This window comes from Saccopteryx bilineata, chromosome 5, assembly GCF_036850765.1.
Source record: "Saccopteryx bilineata isolate mSacBil1 chromosome 5, mSacBil1_pri_phased_curated, whole genome shotgun sequence".
NCBI lineage: Eukaryota > Metazoa > Chordata > Mammalia > Chiroptera > Emballonuridae > Saccopteryx > Saccopteryx bilineata.
The window spans coordinates 235,591,310-235,610,931 of NC_089494.1; the positions used below are offsets into that span (position 1 = coordinate 235,591,310).

At 41.7% G+C, this 19,622-nt stretch overlaps 1 protein-coding gene across 36 annotated transcripts in view; it reads right to left on the bottom strand.

Moving 5' to 3' along the window:
* LIMCH1 (LIM and calponin homology domains 1) overlaps nt 1–19,622 on the bottom strand; it is a 335,363-nt gene that overhangs the window by 92,648 nt on the left and 223,093 nt on the right. For 29 of the 36 annotated variants that reach the window (XM_066233748.1, XM_066233763.1, XM_066233758.1 and 26 more), the window contains 3 exons: nt 15,017–15,123; nt 10,213–10,243; nt 7,494–7,604 (listed from right to left, as the gene is read on the bottom strand). In XM_066233748.1, the coding sequence (XP_066089845.1) occupies nt 7,494–7,604; nt 10,213–10,243; nt 15,017–15,123 (249 nt within the window). Of the gene's footprint in view, nt 1–274; nt 565–7,493; nt 7,605–10,212; nt 10,244–15,016; nt 15,124–19,622 lie in introns of those variants that run through there. The other 7 variants (XM_066233768.1, XM_066233767.1, XM_066233766.1 and 4 more) reach the window with 4 other exon arrangements.

Here is a 19,622-nt window from a genome sequence, read left to right on the forward strand (position 1 = left end):
CCAAAAAAATCCTGCATCTAGCATTGGTATGGACAGGTTATGGCAACCAGTTCTCGAATGGGTTCAAGCCAAAATTTCATTCTTCATCCCTCCCCTGCTACAACTTTCCCAATCAGAAATCACCCACCTTAAGAAATTAAAAAAAAAAAAGTCCCCAGACACTCCTATTCCACAATGTTTTCTTAAAAAAAAAAAAAAAAAGTCAAAGGAAGAAAGAATAAAAGATCAACAAGTTTGGATTCACAAGAATACAATGACAGATGAAAACCTTAACCTTGACCCGCCTTTCGGAATCCATAACTGCATGTCTGTGCAGGAACGGCGCCCCAAGTTTAGCAGCGCCCCTGCTCCTGTTTATGCGGTCTGGCAAATGCACGCATTTGTTGTTGCAACAGAATCAGATCCGTAAAATCCTGGAGCAGCGGGCTTCCATCTCCTGCTACCTTGAAGGGAAATTCCTGCTCTGAAAGGGAGCTGTCTTTCCGAGGCAAAAAGTTAGGAAAAAAAAAAAAAGCAATGAAAAATATGCAAAATGCTTTTCCTGATGCCTCAGAAGAATCCAGGCATGCTCCCGCTCTCGGCCGGCTCCTGGCGCTGGGGGAGCTGGAAGCACTTGGGGCTGACCCACATGTTCAGCGCCGTGAGAACAATGGCTGTCTTTGACAGCCTGTGATTATAAATTCTTTTCAGCGCAAGCAGCACATACTAAAACACTGAAACTCCAGCAGGAGAAAGGTCAGTCAAAGCCATCCTCACCCTCGTATTATAATAAAAGCCTTGTTCCCGCCAGTGTCGTAGCATTAATTACAATAGTCCCGGCTAACGAAAACAAAAATAACTCTGGTCACTCAAAGATAAATCTCAATGTAATCTCCCCCCCCCCACCCCCACAGTTGCTTAAAATCGGGGCTGCAGAGGACACTGTTCTCATCGGCCAAGACTGGAATGTCACACTGGATTTCCTGGGATGCTCAGGAAAGTCCCCTCCACATTCTCAATGGGGAAAAAAAAAGTCTCCATATTTGAGATTTTGGAAACTGTCTATGCTGGCTAATACGCTCACTGGGGTCAATGCCTTTGTAGGAAGTGCCTTTGCCGGCTGCTTCTATCAATTACATCCAGATTCCCGGACACAATCCCCGGTGGGAGGTACTTTGAGGGGACGGAGCGGCTGTAATTCACAAGGCACATACAGGTTTTCCGTTCCGAGTAGGGAATGGGAGAGAGGAGAAGGTCAGGGTGGACAGGAGCACCCTGCAGTCCTCACAGCCAGGACCTGAACGAGGCCCCTGAAGCACAGGCTGTCAGACGGTCCAGGTGAATATGGCCCGCACAAGCCCCCAGAGGAAGGCACAACTTTCAGTTCCCTATATTAAGGTCGTGTACTTGTAGGTCAAAAGTTAACCAGGACTTGAACAAAAGCCAGAGCTGGAAGAGGAACTCATGACTAACTTTTTCATTGTAGATCTAAATTAGATATGGTTTTGTATTTAATTTCTTCAGAAAGGCCAAGAATTATCTCGGGTTATTTATTCACTGGGAATAAACCGAATGCTTACAAATGAACATCATTTTTACTGAACACTTACTATACACCTGTGGCTAGGCCTGATACTTCTTATATGTTACTTTATTTAATCCCCACACCCTCCCAGCCTAGTGATGTGGTTAGTATTGTCCCGCTTTTACAGTAGAGAAAAGTAAGAATCAGAGAGAATAAGTAACCGGAGCTCACAGAGTAAGCAGCAAAGCTGTGATCCCAACACAACCCCTGTCTTTAAATCCCAAGGTAAAACCTAACAACATTTGATCAACTCCAGTATAGTTACAGCGGTCGCCATCATCACCTCTTCCAATGACTAGATAATGTCCCTACTCTGTGGGTGGTGCTAGCTAAAGGGTGTTGTTGCCTAGATCACCAAACTATAAATACTGCAAACGAGGGGCGATTTGGGGCAGTTTAGAGTAGGTTAATAGCATGTCTTGGAAGCTTGACCGACTGGGTTTAAATCCAGGTCTAACCTTAGCTAAGTGATTCTACCTGGCCCACTTTGTTTTTTCTCATCTGTAAAATGGAGCTAATAATGACATCTATTTCAAAGGATTGCTGTGAGTGTTAAGTGTTACTGTACGGAGAGGATTCAGAAAAATGCCTGACCTATGATAATTGCCCACGAAGTGTCAGCGATGGTTATAATAACTACCATGGATTCCCCTGTATATGAAAATAGCAACGTATAAATCACACAAGCTTTACGAATGTAGTTAAGAATACCACCGTCTGTATATACTGAAACTCTTCTATCTCCTTCTTCATGTACATCCCATATCTAGATGCTTTGGCCCAATCTCCCAACAGGGAGCCCAGACACACAGGGAGCTGAGGCGCTTGTCACATGTAGAAATGACAACATCTTAGAAACTGGGGCAGCAACACAAAACTGGATTTTCAAGAACATAGTATCAGAAAGACTCTCCCACAGGTCCAAATATTTCTCCCACCCTACTCTATAAACCATAGGAAAAGAGGAAGGAAGGAAAAGTCAGCATGGTTCCTGGAACGTCTGCTCTGTCCCACAGCTAGCTGTGGGAGAGACAAACAGACCGGCCGTTCTGCTCATGACCGTGTAGAAAGCCAAGAACAGAACCTTCGATCAAGTGAGAGCTGGAAGCTGAATGGCGATGACCAATTTGAGAAGCTAAAACCAGGCCACCCATGGCCATCCCTGGCCACGCTGGTCTGTCGGTGAAGCAAGAAGCTGGTTCTTCAGCCAGAAATAAAGATGTAGATAGCAGCTAGATGGACAGTTATACTGGATTCCATTAAGTCGCCTGGAGTTAACTTTGGGGAGAGAGTACAAGGTAGAAACCAACACTAAAGCTAGCAGAGTTTAAGTTCTTTTTTCTTGGGGTCTGGCTATGTCATCGCTGTTTTCCACCTAGAAGCGCAGCAGCATTCTGTCCTCCACAGAGGGCACTGAGGGGAGGGAGGGAAGACTCCAGTCAGCCCCCTGTGCTAACTGCTAGTTGTTCCAGTAAAAACGTGTCAGTGAAAGGGTTGAGAACCACCAGCTTCCATGACATAATTTTGAATTACTTCACTCATCTGTCCTTTTCTTATTCTCTTTTGAGAATATGATAATGAGAACCAGTGAGTACTGATGGATGACTTAGGGCAGGGGTCTCAAACTCAACTCAGCATGTGGGCCGCACTAGGTCTACAAAAGGCAACTGTTTTATTTATTTATTTATTCATTTTTTAGAGAGGAGAGGGAAAGACAGAGAGAGAGAAGGAGGGGAGGAGCTGGAAGCATCAAATCCCATATGTGCCTTGACCAGGCAAGCCCAGGGTTTCGAACCGGCGACCTCAGCATTTCCAGGTCGACGCTTTATCCACTGCGCCACCACAGGTCAGGCTACAAAAGGCAACTGTTACGCAACACTTTTCTCACTGCAGTTGAAAACAAAAAAAAAATCAGTACAACAAGCACAATCATACATGCAGTTTACTCAGTGTCACAAAACGACCAGAAACTGTAGTTCGCATCACAACTGCTGTTAACTAAGCTAATATCTAGCTAGGATGCTAGAGAAATGAAAAATACAAGTAGGCCCCTAGGCTTACTTAATTTTATCCAAAATATTTTGAACTTCGTAGATTAGTCTGCGGGCCGCACAAAATTGTTTGGCGGGCCAGGCCGCGAGTTTGAGACCCCTGACTTAGGGTATCTGAGAAACTCCAGATGCCTGTTTTACCACCCAACATTTTCTGCTTCCTTTGTGATTTTTTTCGGCAACTAAATCCCATTCTGGAGGGTCTTCAGGTTCTACATTTCCAGCCCGATGGCCCCTCTCCTCCCCAACACACACTGTTTGGGAAAGCTTTTCATTCCACAGATATATACTGAGCGTCTTCCACATGCCCGGCACTGTCCGAGTGCTGGGGACACGACATTCTGCAAAACTGATAAATACTCCTTCCTCATGGGCCTTATGTTCTAGTTAGAAAGTTAATATAAACAGAAAAAGAAAGAGACATGAACACAAAGTTGGGTGGGAAGTGTCTTTGAAAAATAAGGCAAGTTAAGGAAAGAGAAGTTGACGGTGGTTGCTATGTCGGGCAGAGCTCTGGGCTCCTCCATCGCACTCCCCTCCCTTTATTCCCCGGTTCTGGTTACACTCCTCACCTGAAACAGCCGATCATGGTGCCCCTTACCCTGGTCACAGTGGCTAGTTCAGAGAAAGAACCCTCATTGGCTCAGAGTACACCCCTAGGAATTTTACAGCAGGGCCGAGGGGCAAGATTTCCCTGCCTTTCTGGGCAAAGAGCTAGCAGCAGGTAATCCTGGGGATGCCGCCAGCCATGTTCTTGGTGTGAGGGAATGTCTGCCTATCGGAGGAGAGAATGAGTGCAAAGAGAGATAGGAAGAGATGAGAGAAAGACTTTCTAGTTCCGTCTCTGAGATCTCGGAAGCCACCTGGTCCCCTGGCTCTCCCTTGAGTCTCAATACTCTCACAGCTATTGCCCTTTGTTCAGTTTAGGTGTCCCCTCCTTGGGAGACTTCCCCTGGCATACCCAGGCACAGTGAAAGGCTGCTGTTGCCATGCTTTCAGAGACCTTTATGTATATAGCAACCGCAACCTAATATGAGAACCCACCAGACACTTATGCTAAGGGCTCTGCACAGGCCACTTGTATTACAGAACCGAACAGGTTGCACCACAGCTAATATTCCTTGTGCACATTTCTCCCAACAGAAAAGTAAATATAAAAAATTTCTGGCTACTCTCTTGTGAAAGAAAAAAAAATTAAATTTCATATTTATTTCAGCCTATCTATGTGTTGAAGAGATGACTGTGGTCCCTCAATATCTATTCTCCGTTCCTTTTCTAGTAAAAACACCCACAGTTTTTAGCTGAAATAAAACCTACCATTCCCAAGTCTTTTCTTACAGCTAGGTATGGATGTGTGAGCAAGTTTATCAGGTCAACAGAATGTGAGCAGAGGGGTAGCGTATGACTTCCCAGAAGTGTGTCTAAAGGGAGGATGTAGGCCCTTCTCCTCCTCATCCCTCCTTTCTCCTGACTCACACGTGGACATGGCAGCTGAGCTCACGCAGCCATCTTGAACCAGCAAGCGAGGAGCCGTGGGCTAAGGATAATGGAGCAAAAAGACGGCAGGAGCCTGGGCCCCTGGTGATCACCAGCCCACACCAGCCCTGGACCGCTCACATCCAATCGCATTTATGTGACTTTAAAATAAAACTCTTATCTTCTTAAAGTCACTGTTAGACTTTTCTGCACTTCGCAGCTGAACCTAATTATAATGGGGGCGGGGCAAAAAAAAAAAGAAATAACATATATTCCAGATAAGCTAATATTTCCAGACCTGTAAAGTCCAAGTAGATTAGGCTCTGTACAGAAATATGGGGCTACCACAGCCGGCCATTTTAGTCAAGTCACATTTTGTCCATTGATACTGCTACTCTCCTACATCCTGTGATGTCCTCAATAGTCATTTTTAATGTTGTTGAAAGCAACAGCTGTTCACAAAAACAGCCCATTTCAAGGCAGCTGAAATAACCCACTGTCTCAATAGGAAGCAAGCTGGAGGAAGTTGAAGAAACCAATAGCTGCTCAGATTGTAGAGGAGGTGGACTCGGGGTAAGAAATGCCAATAACAAGATAAATCAGTTTCCAGGGGAATCCGGCAGGGGAAGTGTGAGGCCGAGCTTTTTTTTTTTTTCTTCATTTTTCTCAAGCTGGAAACGGGGAGAGACAGTCAGACAGACTCCCGCATGCGCCTGACCGGGATCCACCCGGCACGCCCACCAGGGGCGATGCTCTGCCCACCAGGGGGCGATGCTCTGCCCATCCTGGGCGTCGCCATGTTGCGACCAGAGCCACTCTAGCGCCTGAGGTAGGGGCCACAGAGCCATCCCCAGCGCCCGAGCCATCTTTGCTCCAATGGAGCCTTGGCTGCGGGAGGGGAAGAGAGAGACAGAGAGGAAAGCGCGGCGGAGGGGTGGAGAAGCAAATGGGCGCTTCTCCTGTGTGCCCTGGCTGGGAATCGAACCCGGGTCCTCCGCACGCTAGGCCGACGCTCTACCGCTGAGCCAACCGGCCAGGGCGAGGCCGAGCTTTTAAATAAGTGGTTTAAAGGTGATAACCCATCTATCGTCAAAGTCCAAATTTAATATGTCTATATAAAAAAAAGTTTAGACTTCAAAACCCCAGACTAGATCTGTCCCGGATTTGTACTTTCTCTAACTACAGAGTTAGATGAAAAATTAAAGGACAAATAAGAGTTAAGAGACACTGAGAAACAATTTGTTGTGCTTAATGGGGTGGGTGTGCCTGTCTTATTTTTTAAAAGTATCTAGCTTTAAACCTTTGTTTGTATGTATTATAACCCATATAAAAGCTTTGTCCATTTATAAATATGTCAGCCAGACTGGCTCCAGGCAAATGAAAGAACTGTAAGGGCTAAGAGCTTTAATTTAAGGAAAAAAAACTAAATTATTATTAGAAAGTTGGAATGAATTCTTGCTTTGAGTATTAAAAGAACATTTTTAAAGGATGGAATGTCTCTCAGTGAGGTCTCATTAGTGCATTTAGTTTGCACGTTGGAGAAGAAAGGAGGGCAAGGCCTTCGCCGATTTGTGCCACAATGTGGGCCTTATCCCAACCTCTGAATGCTCCTGATTACAAATGAGCCTTACCTATTCACTGAGCCTGGCTGGGTGGGGCTTCTCCTGGGTAATACTCGATCCCAGTGACTTTGAATGAGCTAATCTATACCGCTGAACCTTGAAAGGGAACCTCCAGGCAGCTCACATAAAAGGTCTCAATGTTCTCTTGACAAATTCCTACCATAGGTCTTTCCCATAATCAAATAAACAAAGCTTTTAATATTGTAAAAAAATGTTTTCCAAGTTCCCAGCTCAGTCAACGACAATGGCCAAGAAAGGCACCTCTTGGAAGAGAATGTGTCTAATCATCAGAGCCTGCCCAGGGTGGGTGCCCAGGCAGGCAGGAACTTGGCTGCGGGTACCTCACCCACACCAAGGCCCTTGACGGGTTAGCAAAATGACCTTTAGGACGAAAGTGCAGAACAAGTCTTCATTTTTGCATAATGCTGTATTGTTTAAAACAGGCATTATTCCCCCAAGAAAACAAGCACTGAGCTCTCTGGCACACAAAGCCATACACTGACAGATTGAATTTGCTCTTTTGGAATTAAAGTTGGATGAGCTCAGATCCCCCTTTCTCCAAAGGGTATGAAAGTTCAGGTAAGCACGGAATGCTTGAGGAGAAGATGTCATCGGTAAGGACATCACTGGTGAGCCAGCAGTCATTTCCTGGAGTGCATGTGACACTGTTGGCCGGTTCAATCCCACCATGCAAAACTGTCATGATCTTAAAAACAAACGAATGGATTGCCTTCCCACCTTGTCTAAACCCCACGTAATAAAGAAGAAAAGCCAAGTTACCTTTCTCATCTGAGCCAGCAAGCCTTCGAACTCCTTCAAGTTCAGCGTCGTGCCACTATAGGATGCACAGCTATTTGCTGCTTTTCCCAGCCAGTAAATGGTAACTAATACCTGTGAAACAAAATGGTGCACAAGAGCGGGAGAATTTTTCCTTAAGAATTACTTTTATTTTATTTTATTTTATTTTTTTTAAATTTACTTGTTCTTTATTTTAAATATTGTATTTGTTCCTGTTTTGTTTTTTTTTATATACTTTTTTTTTGTTTTGTTTTGTTTTTTATTCATTTTAGAAAGGAGAGAGAGAGAGGAGAGAGAGAGAGAGAAGGGGGAGGAGCAGGAAGCATCAACTCCCATATGTGCCTTGACCAGGCAAGCCCAGGGTTTCGAACTGGCGACCTCAGCAAAGAATTACTTTTAAACTATAGACACAATAATGCTCCACTCCTAGGAAAGCCGGAAGGTGAGAATGTGCAACAGATTTATGGAACTCACCTCCCGGGAGGAATCATTAAATGCAAAATCAGTTTAATAAGAACCCAGTGCTGTATCAGTCAACGCAAACATGATTCAGTAGTTAGAATAAGACACCAGTTTTATAAACAGTTCATCTATAAGACAGCAAGAAGGAAAAAGAAATCCTCTAAAATTATTTTTGCATAATAAAATATTCAAAATTAGGAAGCAACATTTTTCAGAAACTCTGGAGTCTTTACCTAGATAAGTAATGAACAGATCGTCAATTCATTTTGAGAGAAGTGCTTATACCTTCTACCTGTGGGCCCAGAGGTTCTGCTAAGACCAATGGCAAAAATCCCAAAGAAGTGATAAAGATTAATCAGTGGTTACCAGCACCAGATCAACACAGCATATCTAACTAAAGTCAGAAGAAAACAGTGTAACGAAGAATACGACACACAGATACCTAGCGTTGGGGGACAGGTGGACTCCCATTAATCTAACCATCTAAGAGGAATATTTAACCTGGGCAAGGTTACAGTCAATCAAACAATCTTAATAGTCACAGACAGTGAACACGTTTTAAAATGTCTGTGGGTAGTCAATGGTCTGAAGCTATAGCCTTACGTTATTTTGTTCTGTCTTTCAGAGACACTGTCCACAAGAGCAAACACGCTTCACCCAACGTTCTCATCAAACCCAGCACCGGTTGGCTGAAGGCGAGTCCTTCACACTGAATCAGTGGGATGTGACGCTTATGGAAAAGTTAAGACGATTACTTTATTTTCACATTCGGTCTTACTGCTTCAGCCAGGCTGGGAAGTACTTGTTGTACCTCTCTCCACTTGGCTAGGCCAGAAAATGCTCTGGACAGTGTTTTGTGTACATGGTTCAGATGACAACAGGTCCAAAATACCATTATGTGCCATCAACGCTTTGATGTGATTTGGTTTTCTACCTCTGTGGAAAAATTTTACTTCAGTCATCTTTTTAAACTTCTAGAATGTCTTTTTTTTTTTTTTTTAACTGATTGCTTACAAATAAATTTCCAGAGAACAGACAATTCCAAATGTCAGGACATTAACTAGGACCATAAAATAACTAATGTGTGCCGAGAACATGAGGCTGTCCTGGAAGGCGGACTGGGGACGTGGGAAGCAGAACTGTGGGTGTTTTCGATGACAGGCCCTCTGGTCTGCCTAAAACTGTATGATGCCGACAGCACACAGCCCTAGTTTTACAATGAAAGAAAAAGAATATAAGAATGAGACTGTCAATCAAATAGAATGGCACTGGTCCTGGCCGGTTGGCTCAGCGGTAGAGCGTCGGCCTAGCGTGCGGAGGACCCGGGTTCGATTCCCAGCCAGGGCACACAGGAGAAGCGCCCATTTGCTTCTCCACCCCTCCGTCGCGCCTTCCTCTCTGTCTCTCTCTTCCCCTCCCGCAGCCAAGGCTCCATTGGAGCAAAGATGGCCCGGGCGCTGGGGATGGCTCTGTGGCCCCTGCCCCAGGTGCTAGAGTGGCTCTGGTCGCAGGGTGGGCAGAGCGTCGCCCCTGGTGGGCGTGCCGGGTGGATCCCGGTCGGGCGCATGCGGGAGTCTGTCTGACTATCTCTCCCTGTTTCCAGCTTCAGAAAAATGCAAAAAAAAAAAAAAAAAAAAAAATAGAATGGCACCGTAGACATTTTAAAAAGAGAGGGTCACCACTCATTGTCCTATTTTATATGCAAAAGGTCATTTCTTACATTTCTTGCTTTAACCTTAAAAGAGCAGTAACATACCTGCCTTTTGAAAATAAGATCTAACTACAAAAAAGGTGATTTGGGGAAATACTAATACAAACATAAGATATTAATAGAAAAAAAAATACAGGCCTATGACATTCAACACTATTCATATTGTGTTTCTCTTTCCCTAAAACAATGTGCCCAACTGTTTAATTTCTAATCCCACATGGGCTCCCAACAGAAAGGAACGGACGTCAGTGCCAAGGCGTCATTTTGTATTTAAGAACCGGAGTCACAGGGCCCAGGCTTCACTAGTTTATTCCTGGATTGAGCACTATTTAATCAAAGAGAACACCCCCCCCATCTACCTTTTATTTTTCTGCTATAGTCATCATTCTTCTATCAGAGACACCTATACTAGTTTTCTGGGACTCTTTGTAGCAAGGCATATAAGCGGTAAACATAGGAACTAAATTTTACACTTGAGCCATCAAAGTCAGAAGGAGTAAGTTTGGAGAGTAAAGTTAAAACACTTACATTTTTCAGCTTCCTGCTATAATCAAGGTTCCTAATTAAGGAAGAAGAAAAGAAAATATGATGAGAACCACAGTTTCTTCACTGTGATCTTTACTTAAGCACTTACTTCTAAGATGTCCTTGAAGTTAACTAATATAATGGAACCAGGAAAATAGAGTGTTTTTTTAAGACCTATAATTATTATTTCAGGTACTAAGTAAAATTATTTAGAAAACACAAGGTGGGCTAAAAGTCTCACAGTGCACCATGAAAAGATGAATGCTTTGTAGTATCTGAAAAAATAAAGAATTCCATTTAAAGCCAAGACTGCTTATATTTCTATTCTCAAAGTTTAACTGTTAAAGCGAAATTGTGCCTTAATTATAAACCACTGTCAAATGGAAATCTGACTGCATTTTCAAATCTTTTTCACACAATACTTTTATCAAAGGTCTATAACCTTGATTAAATAGACCTGAAAAGGTATGTACAAGAGGCAATACTCTCCAAATATATGTCCTTTTCTGCTATCGACATAAATTAGAGTTGGGAATTAGCCACAAGCAAGAAAATATACACACGTGCATTCTTAAATATGCATAAATATTTAGTTTCAAGCTATAAACAGATAAGTTAGTTGCTGGTAGTTTTCTAAACATTCGTACAGTGAAATATAAAAAGTCTCCAAAATTATTCCAAAATTCCTTTAACTTGTCAACAAATAAATACCAGGAAAAATGAATACTGTTTCTTTCCCATGGTAACTTCAGGTGGGGGCAGAGGAGGGAGAATGTAATGCTATTATTTAAGCCAGTCAAGAACTTCAAGTTTTTAGACCCCCAACTACTTTATTGCTGTGTATTTTGACCCAAAGTACATATTAATGACCAGGTGCACAATTTTACTTATTTATTTATTATTTATTTATTTTGTGAGAGGTAAGAGGGGGTTGAGAGGGACAGACAGGGATGGACAGACAGACAGGAAGGGGGAAAGATGAGAAGCATCAACTCATTATTGCAGCACCTTAGTTGTTCATTGATTGCTTTCTCATATGTGCCTTGACCAGGGGGCTACAGCAGACCGAGTGACCCCTTGCTCGAGCCAGTGACCTTGGGCTCAAGCTGATGAACCCGCAGGCGCACAATGTTAAGTCAACTAAAGTATGAGGTAATAGAAAACAATATATTATATACTAAGATAAACCCATTAACAGGGACCTGGGTTTCTTAGCAATGGTCCAATTTGGATTGGATTAAGAAAATGTTTTCATGTTTCCTCCTTATAACAGAAAAAATGGTATATCATTAGATACTTGCTAGGATTTTATTTTTTTAATTTAACAACAAAAAAAAAAAAACAACAACCAGAAACTATCAAAAATTTTAAATTTTTTATGAAAAACAAATTAAGAACAGGGAACACAAAACTTTTTCTACATTGATCATAAAAGTTCATTAAGACTGTGACCAATTCTAAAAAAAATAAAATCATGATTGGCACATAGTAAGAGCTCACAAAATATCCATTGAATGACTTCCACACAGCAATGGTGTGAAAATGCTTCCAAAATTCTTAGAGAAATGTTCAGGAGTAAAGCAAGGCCCCGCCCTGTGTCCATCTGATTGCTCCTCGCCCCTGGAACGAGGCTTGCTGCCCGCCCCCTGGACTGGGCTCTCACACCCGTCAAGGTCGTCTGGCATCCATTACAGGTAGAGTTCACTAAATTACACATGCAGTAATCATTTGCAGGTTTTTCCTTTTTTTTTTTCTTTTTAGTCCACTCAAGTTACTTCTCAAAAAAAAAAAAAAAATGTAAGAGAAGTTACCTACAATGAAAGCTAACCTAAAGTGTGTTTTTAAAAAAACAATCTCAGAAAAGCATCAACATTTCTTCTGTGGGATCTACCCCTATAACTTACTGCTACGGAATTAATTGCTGTCAGTGGGGTGTTCTCCACCTCTGCTAATGTTCTGCTCGACTCTCAGGGAAAAAGCAGAAAAATACAGCAGTTCTACTTTGGTCTACGAGAGCTATAGAACAAATGTCTCGTGTATACCGTGCCAAATTAAACCAGCACCATCGACAGAAATGTTATCAGCAGAAAGCTCATCTGTGGCCTACTCTTTGCTAAAACTGGAAACGATTTTCTAAGTACTGTCAATGAATTTATGGCATACTTTTAATATAGAATTGTGTTCTAAATATTCAGATGGTGAAATAAAAAGTTTTCTCCATAATCATTTCAACTTCAACCTCCTACCATGGTTGTTGACTATACCTCCTTCCACACGCATCCTTGTTCATTACCATTCTATGACACTGGCTACTTTTCTTTATAATCAAGTTGGTCTCTCTTCCCCAGACTTTCTGTATGCTCTTCCTCCACACTCTGGCGGTTCTCACTTCCCATTCATATCTCAGCCCTCAGCTAAAATACCAGCTTTACAGAGAGCCTACTCTTGACTATCTCTGGACTGATCACTATCTTTTTTGTTGTTCTTTTTTTTTTTCAGTTTTATTGAGATATAATTGACATATAACATTGTATAAGTTTAAAGTATACAACATAATGAGTTGTTATATGTACTAGTGTGATAGTCACTGTCATTTATATCACCCATTTTTTCTTCTCAGCACTCATCGCTTCTTGCAATTGTCTTTTTTATTTAGTTAGTTATTTCTCATTTCTTGACTCTGACAACAAATGCCATGTGAACAGGAAGCACTGGCCATTCCAGTTCTGTGGTGATTAGAAAGTATCTGACATATAGTAGCTGTTCAGTAAATATAAGCTGAATGAATGAATGAATGAAAAATGATAGTGTCATCTAGGAACATGACGGAAAAGTATTGTCTAAAGAAAACATTAATGCTCAAGTGCAGGAAAAAATAATAAGGGGGAGAAAATAAGGAGAAGAAATGAAAAGGGGAAGATAGACAGAAAGACAAGATAAAGAAGGGAAGGGAAGCACAGGGAAGAGGAGATGGGAAGAAGAAGCAGCAAGAAAGGTAAAGAGAAAAGAGAAAAGAACAGGAGGAGCGGAAGATGGTACAGGAACTGAGAAGTGACGATGTCTGTGGCCACCGGTCGAGGGGACATTTGCTCCTTTAGATTGATTTCTGTGCCTTTGAATCAAAGTCTCCTTTTTTCAGAAGCTGGTTGAACCATCTTCTCAGATTTTCACTGGGCAAATTTTAGCGAGAATCATACCAGACAGAACCTTCTCTGCGGGTCCATTTTACAGATGAAGACACAAAAGCCTACTAAAACAAGGGAACCTGCCGAGGATTACAGCCCTAGAAAGACACAGGTAGAGGTTTAGACCCCAACTTCCTGATGCCCAGCTTTTCTTAGATAAGCGAGAAAGGTGCTAAGAATTCTGAATTTCTAAAAGCAATCTCAGAATACTCCTGGTTTAGTAATGTAAATCAATAAATATATCAAAGTGAACTCTCCCTCCCCTTCTAAGCAATATGTGTGTGTGACTGATGATTATGATGTTGCACAGTTACAATTGTTTCTGGTCACTGGCTATCAGGTGAAACTACAAATGTGAGATGAGGCAGAACTTGAAACAATTTCCTAAAATAAGCAATGATTTATAGAGGCTAGGTACAGTAATAAATGGAGCATGTGATGACTAACATGAGGTTTATGGTGGTTTCCATATTTAAATGTCATAATTTTTATTCTGTTGTTTGTGCCCTTAATCAACATTTCTCCATGAGAAATATTAAAGAATGGCACATTAACAACAGAAAAGCAATTTCATGTAATCAGTCATGGCTGCCTCCCCCTTATTTCCAGTCACAAATCATAAAATCCAATATAAACTCCTAACTTGATTTCATTCAGTAGTTTCCATTTTCCCCCATCATTTTAAAATAATCAATATTGTCAAATGCTATAAAATTAATAGCTCTGAATTTGGCTTCTCTCCCCTTTTCTGTTCTTCTATGATAAAACAACCCCAAAGTAATCAAAAGGGGAAGTGTAGCCAATCCACAGATCCTTTCCATGTAATGAAGCTTATTACTAAGATATACTCATGCCAAATAGTGTTTGACTAGAGTGAAAAATGTTTTATATGACATTTGTAGAGTCTAAAGAACTTCTAAACCACAGGAAAGTTCTCTCTACCCTCTCTCACAAGAACTCTTTTTCTTATTATTCTGGTCATGATGTATTTCTTTACAGAGAATCACATTGCCTTTTCTTTTACTTTGACACTCTTTCCCAAAAATTCTTTGGTCCCAAACATAGCTTATTGAGTAGATACAGTCAACAATAGCCAAATGGCCAATGATCCATCTTTAAAGAACTTGATCATTGACACATATGAGAAAACAGTTACAAATGTAAATGAAGAAGAGATTTCTCTGTAATCTATTGCTCTCCTTGCATAATAAACAGAGTTCAGATCTGTTTACCAAGTTTGCAGTCTTCCAAGAGCCTATTCAAATGCCCAAATAGAGCCAATAAAAGCTTTTTGTCTAACACACACAGATTCTGTGCATATTGCTTTCTTGCCTCCCACTTCTTTATGTTTCACCTACCATTTTTTTTCTTTTCTTTTAACATTCTAACTCTATAGGAGTGATCATTTGCATTTCAAAAAAAAATCCTACTTGATCAGAATGAAAGCTGCACACAGAGGGAAGATCAATGTGTCTTGTTTTGAAAGCTTGATTTTTACCTTCACATTTTCATTTTATTAGGCGCACTCAATTCTTTCCCTCTGAGATCGTAAAACATCATCACAAAACTGCGATTCAAACCATCAATGGGTTTCTCTTAAACGTAAATTGTGTGTTACTTACTTGACTGTTACTCTGTTGGATGTATCCTGTAGGTCACTAGGGTCAAAAAGTTGAGATTCTTTAAGGCCGAGCTCTTTACAACCTCTCAAGAATAAGATGATATTGTCCTGGGAGGAAGAAAAAAAAAAGCAGAAATCAAAGTCTGAATTATCTCATATTATCTTTATGAACGAGCCCTTTCTCTTTAATTGTCCAAATTACTGGAGGGATGCCAGTTATTAAGGCACTGAGAGTCAGGTGCAAACCATGGCTTGTTGGATTAAAAAGATCATCCTTTGTTAGGCTATGCTAAAGTAACCAGACACTTCAAAATTCTAAACCCACAGCATTGCTGAATTCATTTTTTTCCGTTTACCTTAATGTATTTTTGTAAAACAGTAAAGAAAATAACATTGAGAAGCAGAACTTAGCATCTTCGGGGGGAATCTATGCTCCAAAACCAGATATTTCCTATTGTAAAGTTTTGTCCATGTCTTATTGCTTAGAAATCTGGTTACAATTTTTATTTAAAAATAATTGGGTTTACTCCCTGAGTGTTATTGTCAACAAGTTTTAAAAATCTTCTAAAATACATTCTTTATCATTTTGATTTCACTGATAATACCTTTTCGTGGACAATAAACTGAATTAAATGGAAACAAACCCAGACTTAATTGGGGAAGGGGAAAAGGGTCAAGGAAAGCTTTGGAAAATAATGCTAAAGCCTCTCCTTAAAGTGGACATATTCTCTAGCAGGTACAGAGATACTTTGAACCGGCACAGCAGCAGGCACCAGTGACAGCTGAAGGGGGATCTGGTCTTTGTTAGTTGGGAGTCATTAGAAATAAACAAATGGCTCTGGAAGGGGTTGCAGCTGTGGGCCATCCTTTTGGAACTCCAGGGTTCTAGCAGCAGGTTCAACAGTTACAAGTCCTGGTCCTCTCCTAAAAGGCTCTGACAAGCTAGCTGGCCCCATCAGTTAGTAAAAATTACAGGACAGGAATGATATAGGTTGGTTCCAGAAGCCAGATCAGTATGAATCCATCTGAATACTTCCAGATGCTACAAAAATCCGAAATGGTAGTGGTGATTACTGAATCATGTATTCACCCAAGTCCAATTCAAGAAAGCAATCAGAAAGCAGAGTTTACCTAATTATCCAGTACGTAGGCAGGATTCTAAGAGGACCCCCAAGAATACCACCAACTAGTGTACACACTGTATAATCCCCTCCCCTTGAGTGCCAGTAGAACCGTGAATGTGACACAGTATCACCGTGTGATTATGTTACCGACCAGTTGGCTTTGAGTTAATCAAAAGAAAGATTATCTGATTGGGTCTGACATAATCAGGGGAGCTTTTAAAAGAAGGGAGAGCCAGAGCTCCTGGTGGCCATGAGTTCTAAAGCTGTAAGGAGCCGCATTCTGTCAACATCACATGAGCCTGGAAGAGGCTTCGATGAACCTCAAATAAGATCTCAGTCCCTGCTGATACCATGATTTCAGCCCTGTGAGATCCTGAGCAAAGAATCCAGTCATGCCATGTTCATATTTCTGACTTTGGAAACTAAGATAATAAATGGTGTCGATTTAAATGGGTGCTAAGTTTATCATAATTTTTTATGCAGCAATAAAAAATATTAATACACCCAGGCTCAAAACAAGAGCAATAGCGATAAATTGCTAACATTTAACATTTACTTAGCTCTCTTTATATGCTAAGCATTCTTCCAAGAACTCTACATCTTTTAACTCATTTAACCCCTGCATAACCACGGGATGTAGGTACTACTTTCATCCTGCTTTACAGACAAGCAGTCTGAGGCACAGAACAATTAAGCACCTTGCCCAAGGTCACACAGCCAGCAAAGGATGGAGATGCAAACAACAGGGTATCTAGGAGGAACTCGAGGTTGGCACCAAAGGAAGGTGATGCTATGGAGTCAGGGGCTGATTGCAGAGAGCCCCGCTGGCCATGGGAGGCAGGCTAACGTCACAGGGGCTGTAATCGGAAAAATGAATGCCCAGATCTGCAGCAGAAGATGGTTGGGGGTGGGCCTACGGGAAGGCAGGCAGGGTGAAACATGGACTTCCGAGGAACAAGACAGGAAACAGTGAGGATGTACTACAATCTCATTTGCCCCCCACGGCCCTTCCCGAAATGTGTTCTTTCCAGTGTCCCTGGATTTTTTCAGCAGGCAAGATGTGCCATCATTCACAAGACCTGTGTCATTCACAAGGCCTCTTGTGGACTGACAATGAGCTGGTCATCGTCTGAAGTTATCCATATCCTGGCCAGTCTCTCCTTCAATTACGTGGCACGTTTTAAAATGATCAGATTTCTCCTTGAAGTTTTCCTACGTTCCCTCCCATTTCCAGAGATTTACAGATGTGCAGGTAAATTTATTCTAGGGCATGCAACTGTATTCCTAGTTGGCCTGTGAGCTCTGCGGGCACCCCGCCCGGAGGAAAGCAAAGGACGTGCCCTGGTACTCTCTAGGAATCATTTGGAACCACAATAAGAGGCCCAGACCTGTAACTACCATGTAGTCCGGTATAACGCACATGATGAGAGCACCTCGGGGGCTGCAGAAGGGCGAGGAGGCAGGCTTTCTCGCGCACGCCCAGGTGTCCAGAGGCGCGTCTGCGCGCCGTGCTGCCTCCGCACACAGACTGCAAGCACAAAGGCGCTGTGTTACCATCCAGGCTGAACGATGTGAGCTGGGAGATTTAAATAACTGCAGGTCTCTTTCCAGCTCCTTGCTGCAACCTAATGATGCTGGAGGGGAGCCAGACCCCAGTCAGGAGAAAAGCCAGAAGGAGGAACCCTCCAGCCAAGAGCTAACAGGGGCAGCCACCGGAGCAGACAGGGAAGTCTGTGCCTTTAATTATATAAAATGCAACTTGCAAATTCCCATCTGCTGTGCTCTTCACACAGAGATTTTTCCACATTTATAACTCCAAGCAAAACTCACATTAGTGTTTTAGCTCCTGAAGCTAAGCACTACAGCAGTGAGGTACAACAGCATCTCACTTCCAAAGGGGAAGCGGAAAACACCGATTTACCGCAACGATCACCACCACATTCAGCTCTTAGTAATGAAGTATCACAGACCTATTAGGATTTCTGCAAGCCTTCAACAAAAGGTCTTGAGGACTCTTCAAAAAAAAAAAAGTCAATGTTATGAAAAAGCAAAACTGAGATTAAAGAGACACGATGACCAAATATGATTTATGACCTTTTGATTGGATCCTTGATCCAAAAAGGAAAGTTGAATAAGGCTACAAAAGTCCAATTTAAATATGGACTATGTGTTGGATGATATTATTGAATGAATGTTAATTTACTCAGACATGATGAGGAGATGGTGGTTATATGAGAAAATGCTTTTATTTTTAAGCAAATATATGAATTATTAAGGATGAGTCATCATAATATCTATAACATAATTTCAAATGGTTTCAGAGTCAAAAAATGTGTGTGTATGCATTTGAGAAAGAGAGATTGAGAATGTGTCAGCCTGGCAAAATATCAACAATTGGTGCCAGGGATTGACAAACGTTTTCTGGAAAGGGTCAGACAGTAAGTATGGTTTTGTGAGCTTATGGTGATTTCTGATCAAAATGACTGCGCTCTGTTGTGTAGACAGACAACACATAAGTAGATGGGACTGTCTGTATTCCTATGTGCTTTACCTACAGAAGTGGGCATGGGCTCGTCAGCTCCGGGGGCCACAGTCCGCAGGCCCTGTTAGAGGTAAGTGGTTATGCATACCATGTCATTCTTCTGACTTTTCTGCATATTTAAAATTAGTTTTTAAATTTTTTTTGGAAAAAATATGGTTTTTAAATTTGTAGAAATGTATTCTACTACATAGAGTTACGACTTCACTGGCAAAACCAATTTTATAAAATTCAAGGAAAATACTCGGTCACCTCAGAGACAAGGACTGCTAGGTCACTAAGGCAGATGTGCCAGTACTACTGATGGGAAGTTCACACTTCTGGCTGAGTGGAAAGTACTGTAACATGAGTCTCCATCCAACGCAGACACGCAACAAAGTTCCCAACAGAGTCTGTTTTGTGCTAGACTGATAGTAATATCTGGCTTTATACTGCTGTTTATGTAACTACCATGCATTAGTTCCTTCTTGTTCTCAGCCCCATGGTTTCCCATTCCATTAATGGGAAACTCTCTGTATAGCAGTATCCTTAGCATAGAGTAGGAACTTACTAAAGATTGAAAATAAAGAAAGTACAAAGGTTTAGGTACTCATAAGAATAAAAAACAAAATTCCTTATCCTCGTGGAGCTGACATTCTAGTAGATAAAATAATAAGTTTATTTTTTAAAAAGGATCTTCAAAATTAATTTTCCTGATACATCAAATAGCTGTAATTGTTCAAGGTACACATAAATAGAGGTGTGTGACTTCACATTAGACAGAGGAAATGAGAGAACAATAAATATGCCAAGGAACACAACATAACATCTTTGGAGTCAGAAAGACTCAACTTAGAATCCCAGCCTCATCTATTTATTAGCTATGTGACCTTGGGCATAGTCCCTAACCTTTCTGACCCTCAGACTTCTAATCTGAAGGGCGGGGGATACCATCAACTGCAGAG